We start from the raw sequence: 15,890 nt of genomic DNA, 5'->3' as shown, positions 1-15,890 counted from the left end.
ACCTTTGAGAAAGCATTTGTAGCGATCCAGCAAACTGGGAACATTCGGATGATAACATCCCAAAAGCATTCATTCAAAATGTTTTTGATGAAATATCCTGGGAATGTTCTCCTAACATTCACTAAAACATCTAACAACCACCACACATTCTCATTAGGTTTCCCAGGTACTGGGACCTATCCCAGTACCCATCCAGGTACTGGGACCTATCCCAGTACCCATCCAGGTACTATAGAATCTCACTGAATAAAAAAAGCACATGAGATCTCTACTAGACCTAAGATACATTTTTCAGCAAATATAATACATGCAGCAGAATTTGAAAAAGTACATGACTGAATTAGATTATTTTATAATACAATGGTACATGTATTTCTAATAACCACTCCAGCACCATGCAGTCCCAGTTCAGGTCAAGTAGATTGTGTTCTGAGAGAACCTTGTTTGCTGCCTTGAAGCACAACACCTTGCCCTTGAAATAGTTGTTCTTTTTGGCTGAGCGCACTAGCGTTTTGTTTATCCTTGAGCAAAATTTGTCCCTCATCGATCTTTGGGGAAAGTTCAATAGCCCAACTGGACGTGCTGTGAATGGTGGGGCTGTTCCATTTCAGAAAATGAGCGTTGGTTACAAGCTGCTAGATGTTTCACAAATTGTGTTAATGCTTTCAGAGTGGCACATATCAGTTCAGTGATGGAATGGGGAGTAGCTAAATGACATTCTCTGTTCAGATCATTCCCTTTATCAGTCTCCTCAGGAAAGCAATAGGCACCTTATGGGCACGTGCTGATGATGTTTCATCAGCCGCCTTAAGTCATTTGTTTTATACAATTAATAATTAAGAGATTCAGATGTGTGTGAATTGAGAAGAATAATGATGAAGTGTAATGGTTTCTAATGAATCATAATAAAGCACATGGAGTTACAGGTTCATTACCATGGGAACGGCTGATGACCAAGAATATCAATCTTTTATGACTGATACCCTAACTGAAGCTCCCTATGAAATTCTCATGTTTGAATGTAATAGGCACAGTCCTACAGTTAGAGCTGTGGGAGTACCCAGCTGCGCAAAACGGCAACATCCTCTCAATTTGTGAAGTCATCAAGTGCAAAGTGTTTTTCATATAGATTCAAAGTTCCTTTGATAAATATTCTGTTTTGTAAATTTGTGGAAAAAGCTAATGAAGACAACTGCAGAATCATGGACATAATAGGTTGCTATAAAAGCAAATGCACAGTACAGATGTGGGATCTTAATTTGATCACCCTGTCGCAGGATAACTTTCCTTTAAAACGTGTTGAGGTTTAAAAAGTCTACTAAGTTTGTAATTTCCACCTCAATTTCAGACTTGATTTTTCTCTTACGAAAAATGTATTAACCCCTACAAAAGATCAATTAATTACAATACACATCATAATTCACATTTCCTGTTGCTGCAGGATTATTTTCCTGCTGTAGCAAACTGGCTCAAATTAAGATCCTAAGCCTGAAGCATAATGAATAGGTGATGATATACAGTGAGCTCCAAAAGTATTGGGACTGACTGTTGTTGCTTTGGCTCTGTACTCCAGCACTTTGGATTTGAAATTATAAAATGACCGTGAGGTTAAAGTGCAGACTGTCAGCTTGTTTAGTATGCTGATGAAAATACCCTCAAATAAAAGCAGACACTTTAACCTTATAGTCATTGTATTATTTAAAATCCAAAGTACTGGAGTACAGAGCCAAAACAACCACACATTTGTCACTCTCCCAATACTTTTGGAACTCACTGTTAAGCCATTTCCTATATTCCAAATGTGTCTTTCTAAATTGGGCACAGTTGAGGAGTTTATAATCCAGGGGGGGATGGACCCAATCCTTGTTGTTGAGTCAAAGTTTCTGTATGTTCTGTAGCTAAAAGCTGGGAGTTGGCGAGACAGAGGCTGCCATCCATCACTCAAAATGAGCCTGGGTTGGCAACTCTGTCAGGGCTGTGAATGTAATACATGAACAAATCCTCGTCACTCCGCCCAGACCGAGGGAAAGAGAAAAGAAAGCGAGAGAGTGCGAGTGCGAGAGAGGACTGATGTATGGAGTCTGAGGGAAGATGAGGGACCAGAGAGCGACAGAGAGAGTAGATGGACAAAGATGGATCCTCCTTCATGCTTCTTGCTCTTGCCCTGTGATATAAGGCCTTTCTCCCTACAATGGAGAGTAGCTGGATAACAAGGCATGACACCCTCATAGATATTCTACTCTGTCTGTTAGGATGTACCTCTCATTGCCTGTTCGTAATGATAATCATTTAGAAACTCACTCTGTGATACAACCCTGTCAGATGACCTCATGCTAATTTGAATACAGAGAAATACACAAGATCACAGGTTCAACTAAGGACTGACAACATGCCAAACAATATAAGTTCTGCTGTTAACAATTATCCGTAAATACAGTAGTGTGTAGCTCAATGTTGAAACACTGAGGAGTCATTGGCAGCCAATCCAAATCCTGCATGGCTTCCAATGAAATCTTGAACCTTCCTCCAATCAGTCAGATGATTGGACACCTGTCAGAGTCCCTGTGGCATGGAGACATGTCTTCCTCAGGCAGGGTACATCATCCAATCAGCCAGGCAAATTGGCCCTTCTTCCCCTCAACGGTCAGTGTCTCCTGCATGCTAATGCTGGGTGGAGGTGAACTCGCTCTGCAGACAGAGATTCCCATTATGATGCTCCTGGTGCTGGAGGACCGCAGCTAGATGGTGACCCCCTGAAACGACCTCGGCAGCACCAGGGGTCAACAGGCTGACAACGTTTAGTAGAGAGAAGATTAGAAATCATGACGATAATGATAAGGGTAAATCTATCAGAGTGAATCTGACAGAATTATCTGGCAAACAGGTTGCAATGCCATTAGTAAAATGTTACAGCGTGACTAGCTTTCCTGAGGGACCTCAGGGGCTGCTCTCTGCCTCCCAATTACGTGATAAAATCAAAGACTCCATGGGACACGGTAATCCACTTGAGCTGAGAGAGGATGGCAACAACCTTTGGAATTTCACCTCACTTCAACAGATGGCATCTCCAGACAGGGGCACTCAGCCTACCCCCCATACCCAGGTAATAATGGACTGTCCCAGGAGGCTGTCAACTCGCAGAGGCAATAAAGTGTGCCTCAGGTACCTATGGATTAGCAGAAGGGTGCAGGAGGTTGAGTGCACAGCAGGATAGAGGAGAAAAGAGACAAGGGAGAAAAGGAAAGAGGGATATCTTTAAATTAGTTCTTATCCCAGCAGGGAGAGTATGAGGTTCTTCTGGCTGACCCAACCCACTGACCCACCCAACAGCATTCTTTCCAATCAGCAGTCTGCACCAACTGATAGCTGGCATTATTGACTTTTAGTGATGTCGTCCTGCACAAACTCTACAACAGCAGGAGGTTTGCCTACATCTCACAGCTGGCTTCATCTTTAATCAGCCTTCCCCTCCACACCAGTCTGTGTGATGGTCATTAGTAACAGACACAGGCCGCTCATCGATACGGCTGCACTGTTTTAAAAGACTGTGCTTGTGGTGAGACTCCATCGGATCAGCTGGTGTTTTAAAAACCAGGCACAGTTTGAGGCAGAGCTCAGAACCAGTGGACTCACACAGCTGGGAGGCCATAATACAATTCAAAATACTTAAATTACCTCTTTGGATGGTAATCTACCATCAGGCAGATCTCCCTGCTTTTCCTGCTAATTAGTATTCTTTCACCTATCCTTTAAATCCAGTGAGCACAGCCCATAATTAAGGACATTAAAGAGCTAGATTAGAGATAGTCTACAGGAAACAAAGGGGTAATTACTAAGACTAGAAGATTCCCACAGAAACTGGAGGCCAACAGAGCCAAGGCCCAGAGCGAAAGAAAAGTACCACTGCTCAAGTTCTCAAAGGAAAAGGCAATCAAACAAAATATGGGCAAGCTACAGCTGCTTCAGAAACACTTGGTTGCAATACACTTTCATCATGGGTCATTTCAGTTCTATAGTCTAATGATGCTCACCGTTGTCACTGTTGTCATCAACCAGGATGATCTCTTTGAGGAGGTGGGAGGGGGTCCTGTGCATGGCAGAGTGGATGGAACGCAGGATGACGGACAAGGCCTCGTTCACAAAGATAAACACAATGCTAACTTGAGGGAGGTTAGATGGATACGTGATGTTTTTACACCTGGGGAGAAAACAGACCTATTGTGAGCAGAGTGTGGAAAGAAGGGACCTGATTTAGAGAAGTGGACATTCATAGCAATAACATTCTAGCTATATTAAAAAGATTTGTCTGTTTCTCAGACACTTCGGCAATTTGTAGTCTCAATGTTGAGGTGGTTGTTATGTTAATGTCCCTGGCAGACCTCCAAATGCAACAGCAGATGTGACAGCAACAATACAATGTGTATTTCAGTGTGATCCAGATAAAAGCATCTGTGAAGCAAACAATGGGATAAGATGACACTTTTCACAATGTAACTTTATAGTGTGAGAACCACAGATAGACAGAGAGGGGGAGTGAGGGTCTTTTATGCTCCTACTGGGTAGACAAGAGTTGGTAATCATGGGAGATAAAATTGCACCCCGCTGTTTTGAAGTAACACTTTCCTCCTCTGTTGCCTGTCAAAACAGTGAAGGCTTGAGTCAAATGCAGAGGCATATTCTCAACATGAAAACCCACTAGGCAGCTTTGTTTTTTATGCTCTCTACAGTCAAACAAGTGGGGACTAATGTGTGCTCTTCCGTATAGTCTGTATCCAAAACGATCACAACTAGTGTGTTATAGTCAGACCATAGTGAAATCAGACAGTCTGGATATGAAGGTCCTGTTAGCCCCTGGGCTACTGGTATGACTTGGATGGGGGACAGCAGAAGTTTAAGTGGGTGATATTCTCAGTGGTTTTCTGTGCTCTATTCAGATAGTTCAGCGTACCCATCAGGTCTGAGGTCTGGGATGGCTCTGTCCAGGGAGAGGCGGTCGCTGAGGTAGCCGTTGTAACCGTAGTACTGAAACATCTTCAGGGCCACCCTGCGGCTGTCAGCGCTCAGCTCCTGACCCCAGTGGGCAAACAGGGACGAGTCAGAAAACGATTTGTCTCCTAGAACATCCTCTCCTTTCAGGGGGGTTTCTGTGGGTGCCAGAGAGAGAGAGAAAAAAAAAATATAATATTTGTATAAGCCAGCCACATATAGACCCTGCCTGTTACTGAGGGTGAGAGGAATGCTTCAATAACAAGGTGTAACTGCCCTTCGAACACTTAGTAGAGCTCTTACATTAATAAATGAATTGATGTTACACTGCTTATGTCGACACAGCTATCACACCTTAGAAAGCAGTAACAATACTCATATCAATATACAGTTCCGAATGTTGAGTAAATAATTGTATAGTATTATATTCGTATACAATGATAGAAAATAGACTGTATCCATTTATACAGCTTTTCAAGATAGATTTCCATGGTCACTGAGAAAGATGTAGTCAAGCATTGTGATGAGCCCTCGCAGAACGCAGCCACGGGCTAGGGGTTTGTAAACCAAAAGACACATTTAACCAAGTCGACAAAAATGAAGGCTCCAGTGAGCGTGATAAAGTGAAACATTAAAGCTGTCAAACAGACTCGGTGTTGGTACGTGTGATTACAGTGTTTACTCCTGGAATCCAATTGAATTTAAATAGATCCTGCGTCTTCCTCTATGACTCTCACAGCCACACTGCGAGTGCCCCAGGGCTGTCATTTAATGCACCCGTTCCTTTAAATCCCAGTGTGGAGGGATTCTACATTAGAGTGAGGACAGAAGGATACATCTGAAAGCAATGTAATGCTGAACGCTGCAGTGTGATTTGAATGTGACATTGTTGTACAGCTCGATGACATTTATGAATCGCTGTGAAGACAAGGAAAAAAAAAAAGACTCAATACATTTGTGCAAATCTTGAATGTCGCTACATCATAAATTACTTTAAAGGGGATCAGTGGAAAAGGTTGTTACGATGGTTCAGTGTAGTGTGTCTATCTAGGAGCTTTCAATGGATCCAGAATGATCCTAGAGAAAACTGCAGAAAATCAAGCTGAAGAGCTGTAGGTTTTCAATCTGTTCATTTTGTTTTGGCTGCTGTGATGACCTTAAGCCTACAAGGTCTCCCATTTCTTGTCAAATACACATCTCACATGGTGACCACAGTGGTGCTCAAGTTTAGCAGGAGGACAGTCTTTGTTTAAGGGGTTTAGCCAATACCTTGTAACACAGGGTGAGGTGGGAATGTCACTGAGTAGTCATTGGTTTCTCTACACAAAACAAGGCAGAGTGTGCACGGCCATTGTAACAGTAAGGGAGAGCAGCTCCAGAAGCACCGGTCAGGACGCTGAGACTGAGGGGTCAGGGAGGTCCCTGGGCTGAATGAAAACTGGTCTGTTAGATGTGGGCATGTGATAGGATGCACTACATGAAGAAAAACAAGGTAATTCATATGCAAATTTAACTATTATACAGTGTTTTCTTTCTTCAGAAACCTGGGTAACAACATACTGTAAAGAAAAAGATGAGAACATGAAACCAAACAAAATGTCAAGGGGCCAATGAATCTAGATTGCCTCCAGCTATTTCCAGATGAACTCAGCAGGCTAAAAGAATTGCTTTGACAAGACAAATTACATTTCCCCTAACATGAGGTCATTTAAAAAAAAATGGGGTGAGAATTAGACTTGAAACAGCAGCACTATGAGAATCTGTTTGATGACTGCGTGACAATGAACCATTACCCTTTCACAGAAACCCACTGTTACTGGTTAAAACAAAAATTAAGCTTGACAGTGGGGGAAAAAAAACACTTCCATTTATTTTCCAGGTATCAAATGTGTTTTCCAAACCAAGAATAGATAAACATTAACAAGTAATGCTAAAGTTATACATCCAACAAATTCAGAAGGAAATGTGCTTTTAATGAATTATCGAAAACTCAAAATAAACATAGCAGATGGTTGATTATTGTTTACCTCAGATTGAATGGTATACTTCCAGAGACAGAAAACAGTACCTCCAATGGTCTGTCTATCTGTAGGTAAAGGTCTCCATCAGGAACACAGTGCTGCCTTATAAAATCAGTGCAGCATCTCTGCCCTTGCTAGCCTGCTATAGTGAAAGTATAGCATTTAATCGTATTACTTGAGTCAGTGTGCAGAGCGGCATTGGACTTTCCTATGAAACAAACAACCTAGTTATTAACTGCGTTTCAAACTCATAAAAGACACACCCCTCCTCCACTTACCCTGGCCTTATGCCCTTGGTGGAATCCCCGTGGCCATCTTTGCTGTCAGTCCAAACAATTAGCCAAGCAAGGGAAGTTGGCAACACATCATGTTGATGACACTGCTCGCGTTGCGTGTGCGAGCATTGCAAAATAAAATGTACACATACATGTTATTCAAATTATTGCACCCACACTGCTCGTGCGCCTCAGCGAGCATCTGCGTGGCCAGGCACTAAAACAGAAATTGGTTCTATTTCTGACGCCCAACGCCTGCAGGTCCGGCCTCTCCCATATCCTCATTGGTTTTTAGGAGCATATACCCACGTGCCATCTCCTCATTGGTTTTCAGGAGAATATACCCACGTGGGTGATTGAAAGATTAACTTAGGAACATACTCCAGTAGGTTGTAGTAATGCTGTGAAGTTGGTTGCCAACCCCCATATAAAGTCCAAAGAAGAAAAAGAAGCCTGAAGGAAGGAGGAGAGATGACGAAAAACTAATTCGGTTTACCGTTTTATCTGTGGATTAATTGTCGGAGAAGAGGACCTTGTGCATTTTAGCTAAAATAAGACAATATTTCTATGCCAGGACAAATTAGCTAGCTAGCTAAATTGCCATAAATGTTTATTGCTTTTTGACCTTACCCAAATTCATATAATTGGTTCAGAGTTTGTTTTGATATTTCAACCTGCGTGCCCTGATCGCTTCTGGTGTGGGTGAACAAGATCAACGTGCGTGCGATGGTTCACACACACACACGTCTGGGTTGGTCAGCATGTAAGCCCCTCAGCCCTAGTTTGAGATCAAGTGTGCGAGTGTACAATTCTGTTCACTCCAGGGCCAGAAACGGCCCATAATTCAATTTGCAATAATTGTACATTCGCTAAGAAAAGTCTACCAATTTCTTTTAATTATTAAACAATCAACATACAAGTGTTAAGTAAAAAATACATTTTTAAAAAGTTAGAAATTGCTACGAATGCACGATGGCAAACACTTTGTAAAAGTAATGTTTATTTTTTTGTATGTTAGCTAGCTCATACAACTTTCCCTGCCATCAACAGTAATACATTGTAATTTTCGATTTACTTGATATCGTCGGATAGTGTTCGATGTCTGCGGATGCGTTGGCTTCTAGCCAAGATATGAAATGTAATCATAATTGACTGTAGCGCATACAAAGCACACACACACACCAGCGGTTCCATGATGACTGAAAACACAACTGTGGGACGAACAAATGACAAATTTCCAGGCGGTCCATTTAAAATTCATTCATTCTTCCCTCGCCCCCTCTGTCATTGGGGTATATACTACCTGTAAAAGGTTTTAGAACACCTACTCATTCAAGGGTTTTCCTTTATTTTTTACTATTTTCTACATTGTAGAATAATCTTGAAGACATCAAAACTATGAAATAACACAAATGGTATCCTGTAGTAACCAAAAGTGTTAAACAAATAAAAATATATTTTAGATTCTTCAAGTAGCTTTGCACACTTGGCATTGTGTTGTTTCATAGTTTTGATGTGTTCACCACTTCTACAATGTAAAAGAAATAGTACAAATAAATAAAAACCCTTGAATGAGTAGGTGTGTCCAAACTTTTGACCGGTAGTGTAAATAAAGTTGACACACAGGCCAAGTTCCCATAGTCATTCATCACTATGGGAAAGGTCCGAGAACAGTAATGATGTGAGACCAAAGGTTGTGGTGCTGCACAAATCAGGAAATGGCTATAAGAAAACGGTTGAAAATGTCCACTATCAGGGCAATAATTAAGAAGTTTAAAGCAATTGGAGATGTTAACAATCGGCCTGGAAGAGGACGTGTGTCTATATTGACCCCACCCACACACAGTGAGGAGGATGGTTTGAGTTGCCCCAAAAAAATCTAAAAGGATCGCAGCTGGATAATTGTAGAAGTTAGTTGGGTCTTGGGGTCAGAAGGTCTCTGACGCTACCTACATAACCACAAGTTGTTTGGGAGGGTTGCCATAAAAAGCCTGTGCTGTCAAACAAACCCAAGCGCCTACAGTTTACCAAACGTTACTGGAACTTTCAATGGGCCCGGTTCTATGGTCAAATGAGACCAAAATAGAAATTTTTGGAAATATTTCAAAAGTGAGAAAAATATTTGTTTTATGATAAGAATGTTCTGTCTTTCAATTATTTGACTAATTAAAAAGGTTAGATTTGTTGTGAATATTTTGAATGAAAGACCAAGAGGATAAAAAAAAGGTTTTGCTATTATTTACCAAGGGTGCCAATATTAGATGAGGGCACTATAATGCCTGGAGCTGTGTACCGTAAGTTAAACATGCAGCATTGAACATTTCGCTTGCTTTGATGAACAAGGGAATGCCTCCATTCTTGATGGGAGAAGAACACCGTGATTAGGCTCAGACAGGGATGAGGTTCTAAAAGTCTGCCAATCCCAGCAAACATGCCTCCAGGCTCATTCATGTGACCACTTGTGTTGGTGATTAATTAGGCCTTCTGAGACACTCTCCTCAGGAGTGAAGCCTAGAGACCCGGCTGGGTAAGGGGGTTGATGTTTTGCAGACAGGGTAACCTAGGCAACTTGTACTGGCTTAGTCTGGGCAGTGTGTCATCCCAAAGGCTCTTTTGTTGGGACAAGAACTCAGAAACCCCTAAAACATGTAGGCAGCCTCTCATGCCCATTGAACACAGTAGATGAACTCAACTACTGCATGCTCAGTGCTCTGACAAAAAAAATAAAAAAATGGGACAGCAATTCAGTGATGAGCGCCTCAAAGACAAAAGATAGTGTTACTGAGTTTGATACTATGAACCAAGTCTGTGTAATGAATTCATATATTTCTAAACGCTTATTGCTAGTCATATTATCCCACTTTTTTTACCCCTTTTTCTCACCAATTTCGTGGTATCCAATTGTTTAGTAGCTACTATCTTGTCTCATCGCTACAACTCCTGTACGGGCTCGGGAGAGACGAAGGTTGAAAGTCATGCGTCCTCCGATACACAACCCAACCAAGCCGCACTACTTCTTAACACAGCGCCACCCAACCCGGAAGCCAGCCACACCAAATTGTCGGAGGACCGTGCACCTAGCAACCTTGGTTAGCGCGCACTGCGACCGGCCCGCCAGAGTCGCCGCTGGTGCGCGATGAGACAAGGATTTCCCTACCGGCCAAACCCAGATGACGCTAGGCCAATTGTGCGTCGCCCCACGGACCTCCCGGTCACGGCCGGTTCCCAATCACAGTTCAACAACTCATAGCACTCTGGCATCAAAACAAGACGTTAAAAAATGTAGAAGGCAGAAGAAATGTATATCTCAAAAACATGACACGAAGCAGATAAACTGATGTTTCAGTAGGAGAAGAGGGAGAGTAGAAGGAAAGGAGGATGCATGTCAATACATGTCTAGCTATGGAATGCTGAGTTTTGATAGCATGTCGCACGATTTGCTAGCAACAACATTGAGTTACCAAGCGCATTCACACTGTGATGAGTAACACAAATGAGGAAGAAGTTGGTGGTTGTACTCAATAAAAGTTATTAAAGGCATGAATTTAAAGCACACAGTGGAAGGACCACAGTTGTACAGGACAAACAGATACAAGTAAGCGTTTTCAGAATTTACATTTTAACAAGTAGACTGATGGTGGCTCAATGATGTTGATAGCAAATCGCAAATACTGAGCGGTTCCATTTAAGTAGCCTACAACTGCAACTCCTGTAAAGGAAGAGAAACACCCTGCCGGTCTCTCGCTCCTGGCTTGTTTCTCTGTGGGTGGGAGTGTGTGTCTGTGTGTATGTGGTGGGTTCTGAAGGGCTCAGGAAGGGGGACCCAGCGGGGTTTTGCTTTAAACTGTGATGGCTCTGGTCCAGACACAGAGAGCAGCAACATAGGCCCAGACCTTATCAGCAGCAGCCCAGCCTGGTGAAGTGAGTCAGTCAGTGCGCTCCATTGTGTGTACATCGGGACAAGTCAGTTAGGGCCATGTGCTTACTGTGGCACATCCACAGAGGAGGAAGGCTGAGAGACAACATGAAGAGGGAAACAGGACACACAAAGTGCCTTTATTCCTGGTTCAGGAAGGCAAACGGCACAATATAGCGAAGGGATTATGGCAACGAGAGGCGAGGGGAAGGTTTACAAAAGGAGGTCCACCGCAGAGGGAGACAAAGTTAGATACAGTGAGCAGGTCTGTACGCTGAAGCAAAACGTGTTCCCTATGCTAACCTCCATGACAGAACACACAGAATCAACCCAGGGCGAACCGTACGGAGGGAGGATTTCTGCTGTATTATGGGAAAACAGGGATTTCAGAACAATAAGATATTGCACCAGAGCTCCGCTCTTGCCTGCCGATCACTGTTCCCCCCAGTTGTTCAGTGAGATGAATGTCTCGTCTGGGGTATAATAGGCAATTAAGACTCAACAGCTCTCATCTGTGCTGCTGTACCACGAGACACCATATCAAACACTATCAGATGATATACATGATGATGGATTAAAGCTGCTCTCGAGCAGAGTGAGGGGAGGTCAGCAGAGACAGAAGGAAGAAAACACACTGAAGGTTTACATGAACCCCCTTTCCAACCCAATTAAATCATTATTATATTTTAACGCTATCATATCAAGCCATCATTTTCAATTACATTTTCCCCACAAAACACTAACAGTATCCTATCTGATGAAATCACTGTGATAAGAGTACTCTGAAGATGATGAAGAGAGATAAAGTGAAGAAATCACATTACAACTCCCGGTGGCCTCGCAGGGGGAACATATTTCAACCAGGAACCGTTTGTCTTTGACACCTTCAACGTGAGGCCCTGCACACAATGTAACTCACTGAGGCGAAGTTGTGTTGACAAAAACACTGTAAATCTTTACCTGTCGAGAAAAAAGAAGGAAAATGTACACCGTCAGTACACACATTAGGCCCTCATAAATTGCCCTTGTGTGTAACTTTATTACCCAGAAATCCATCCGGTATGACGAGACACTGTAGTGAGAGCGAGTTTATCACACTAGAACTTAATAGGAATACGACTTTTAGATTATGATAAACGTTTTCGCACCTCAGATTTCAACACGAGCCGATGCCATAATTGGAGGATGTCTTCTCTCGAATGACCCATTGGTCATATTTCTGCGATATTCCAACCTCGAGAAATGTGTAATTTAATGGAGGGCTTAGGGCATTTTCCCTATTTGTCTGCCTCTTTAGACCAGGGTGCATTGCATGTTGCCGTTGCCAGGGATATTATAGACAGGGATCCATTGAATGATGGACCTTATAATGCCCCACCCAGCATACTGTCAACCAATTGTGCTCATGTTGTTATGCTGTGTCACGCAGTTGCTAAGCTAATGGTCACACAATCCCTTCTCAAAGTCAGTGTATATGTCGAGAAATGTGCCTATTTTCCTCCAAAGTCCCTTATGGCATGATTCCAAAACTACACGATTATACAGATTACAAATTAATTTCACATCTCTGAAAATATTTATAATGTACTTCTTGTTGCCAAAATTCGTGCTAATGTTGGGTTTATGAGCTAGCGCCCAATAGACTCCCATTCACTCCTTGAAGGAGAGCGCTCCTTGTCCCAGAATTACCCAGAATGCACCGTGCTGCTCATTGACATAGCATGGGCAACGTTTCCCATCTTCTCAAAAGTATATCTGCTGCTGCACATGTTGACCCACCTCTGTGAGGCACATCGATCTGCAGGTTGAACATGATGCGATTGTAGACTAAATTGATAGTGTAATTTGTTTTGGCAATTTTACAGCTAACTAGCTACGTTACATGCTGATATTGTCTTTGGTATTATTGTGTGTAGTTTGCTAACTAGCTAGCCACCAGCCAGTCCATAGAGAGAGCATTGCATTGCTTTACTCTACACACAGAGGAGAGGGACACTAATCCGGACGCTTATAAGAAATCCCGCTATGCTCTCAGACAACCCATCAAACAGACAAACCCTCATACAGGCAAAGCGTTAATATAGGACTAAGATTGAATTCCTACTACACCGGCTCTGACACTTGTCGGATGTGGCAGGGCTTGCAAACTATTACGGACTACAAAGGCAAATCCAGCTGCGAGCTGCCCAGCGAAGCGAGCCTACCAGATGAGCTAAATGCCTTTTATGCTGGCTTCGGGGGAAGAAACACTGAAGCATGCATGAGAGCACCAGCTGTTCCAGACGACTGTATGATCACACTCTCCGTAGCTGATGTGAGCAAGACCTTTAAAACATGTCAACATTCACAAGGCCGCGGGGACAGATGGATTACCAAGACGTGTACTCAGAGGATGTGCGCACACACTGGCAAGTGACTTCACTGACATTTTTAACCTCTCCTTGACCGAGTCTAATACCTACATGTTTCAAGCAGACCACCATAGTCCATGTGCCCACGAAAGCAAAGAACCTGCCTAAATGACTAACACCCTGTAGCACTCACGTTTGAAAGGCTGGTCATGACTCACATCAACACCATCATCCCGGAAAACCTAGATCCACTCCATTCACATACCGCCCCAACAGATGACACAATTTCAAATCGCACTCCTCCACACTGCCCTTTCCCACCTGGACAAAAGGAACACCTACAGCTCAGTGTTCAACACCATAGTGCCCACAATGCTCATCATTAAGCGAAGGACCCTGGGACTAAACACTTCCCTCCGCAACTGGATCCTGGACTTCTCAGGTGGTAAGGGTAAGTAACAACACATCTGCCACGCTGATCCTCAACACTGGAGGTGCGTGCTTAGTCCCCTCATGTACTCCCTGCTCACCCACGACTGCATGGCCAAGCACAACTCCAGCACCTTTTCCCCCTCAGCAGACTGAAAATGTTTGGCATGGGACCTCAGATCGTCCAAAAAAGTTCTACAGCTGTACAATCGAGAGCATCCTGACCAACTGCTCGGCATCAGACGGTAAGGCGCTACATTGATTGTTCTCTCTGCTAGCACACGGCAGGTGGTACCAGAGCGCCAAGTCTAGGTCCAAAAGGCTGCATAACAGCTTCTACCCCCAAGCCATAAAACTGCTGAATAATTAAATGGCCACCCAGACTATTTACATTGACACCCCCCTCCTTTGTTTTTACACTACTGCTACTCACTGTTTATTATCTATGCATAGTTACTTTATCCCTACCTACATGGACGAATTATCTTGAATAACCTGTACCCCCACACATTGATTCGGGACCAGTGCCCCCTGTATATAGCCTCGTTATTGTATAGTGTTACTTTTCTTTTTTACTTTAGTTTATTTTGTAAATATTTTAACTCTTTCTTGAACTGCATTGTTGGTTAAGGGCTTGTAATTAAGCATTTGACAGTAAGGACTACACCTGATGTATAAAATGTGATTTGATTTGTGGATTTTGTAGTCAACTTAAGCTACAACAGATTCCCAAAACCATTTTCCATGTTGCTACCAACCTTATTGTAATACCAAAATTAAACATGTGTACATATTAAATGTTAAATAACACTCTCAATTAAAGGAATTCGTGTTATTTGGTGGATTTTTCATTTAATATGAGTGTTTGGCTGTGCAGGTGTTCAGGTGAGCTGGGGTGTTGAAAAGACACTAGTGTGCTACTGAAACAAGAGGGGCACCTGGCCCATTGAACAGCGTCAGCATACCGTGTGGACAGACAGATGGAATACTTTGGCTTATGCACACTGCCAGGAATTATTACCAAAAAAAACGTGGACCAGAACACAAACATTACCTTCGACATGCTAAATTGATGCTTAAATAAAGAACCAATGGTGCTGCTAATTTAATGTACTGCATAATCATGTATTGACATGGAAAACTCTAGTATGTGTGGGATAAGGAGGTGGAGTACTGTTGTTATTCCCTGTGTGTACCAAGCCGCTACTTCTACCGCTCATCATCTATTCATGCTACAAGGTTACATAACTCCAATCCAGCTATCAACCCCCCTCTTCAACAGTCAAAGCCCTTTACCACTCACATCTTCACAGAACAAGACTTCTCCTGTGAAAATAAATGCACAATTAGCTTACACTCCAACTCCACACGGCTCAGCTCAGTGCCGTGACATACTGTATCACTTCTCTCTCAACGACTGTAGTTTGGTTGGTGCCAGAGCCCGCTAGCTTGAAAGCACATTTCTACAGCAAATAGCCAATTAACGTGCTCACAGGTTGGGAGGCTGTGTACTCTGTCATACTGGGCCCCAGTGGAGACTGATGAAGTTCTCTGACTGGGTCTGTAAAAGGGGCACACTCTCATTAGAACACATCAGCAGCTGACACATCTTCCTGACATTGTTCTTTCTCTGAGAGTAGGGGAGGAAGAATCAAATCAAAGTTTTTCACGTGCGCTGAAATAAACAGGTGTAGACATTAGTGAAATGCTTACTTACAGGCTCTAACCAACAGTGCAAAAAAGGTATTAGGTGAATAATGTAAAGAAATAAAAAGTGTAAAAAGGTGAAAAATAACAGTAGCGAGGCTACATGCAGTAACGAGGCTACATGCAGTAACGAGGATATAAAAGTAGTGAGGCTACATACAGTAACGAGGATATAAAAGTAGTGAGGCTACATACAGTAACGAGG

The 15,890-nt window shown here is 42.8% G+C and overlaps 1 protein-coding gene across 1 annotated transcript in view; it reads right to left on the bottom strand.

Moving 5' to 3' along the window:
• Nucleotides 1-15,890, bottom strand: part of LOC112249148 (polypeptide N-acetylgalactosaminyltransferase 18) — an 82,979-nt gene that overhangs the window by 37,063 nt on the left and 30,026 nt on the right. Inside the window, exons 2-3 of the mRNA XM_024418825.1 lie at nt 4,949-5,144; nt 4,032-4,198 (exon numbers count right to left, since the gene is read on the bottom strand). Of these exons, the coding sequence (XP_024274593.1) occupies nt 4,032-4,198; nt 4,949-5,144 (363 nt within the window). The remainder of the gene's footprint in view (nt 1-4,031; nt 4,199-4,948; nt 5,145-15,890) is intronic.

Source organism: Oncorhynchus tshawytscha, linkage group LG04 (genome assembly GCF_018296145.1).
Source record: "Oncorhynchus tshawytscha isolate Ot180627B linkage group LG04, Otsh_v2.0, whole genome shotgun sequence".
NCBI classification, from domain to species: Eukaryota; Metazoa; Chordata; class Actinopteri; order Salmoniformes; family Salmonidae; genus Oncorhynchus; species Oncorhynchus tshawytscha.
Note: the sequence above shows the minus strand (reverse complement) of the source record. Positions and strands in the feature narration are given on the sequence as shown.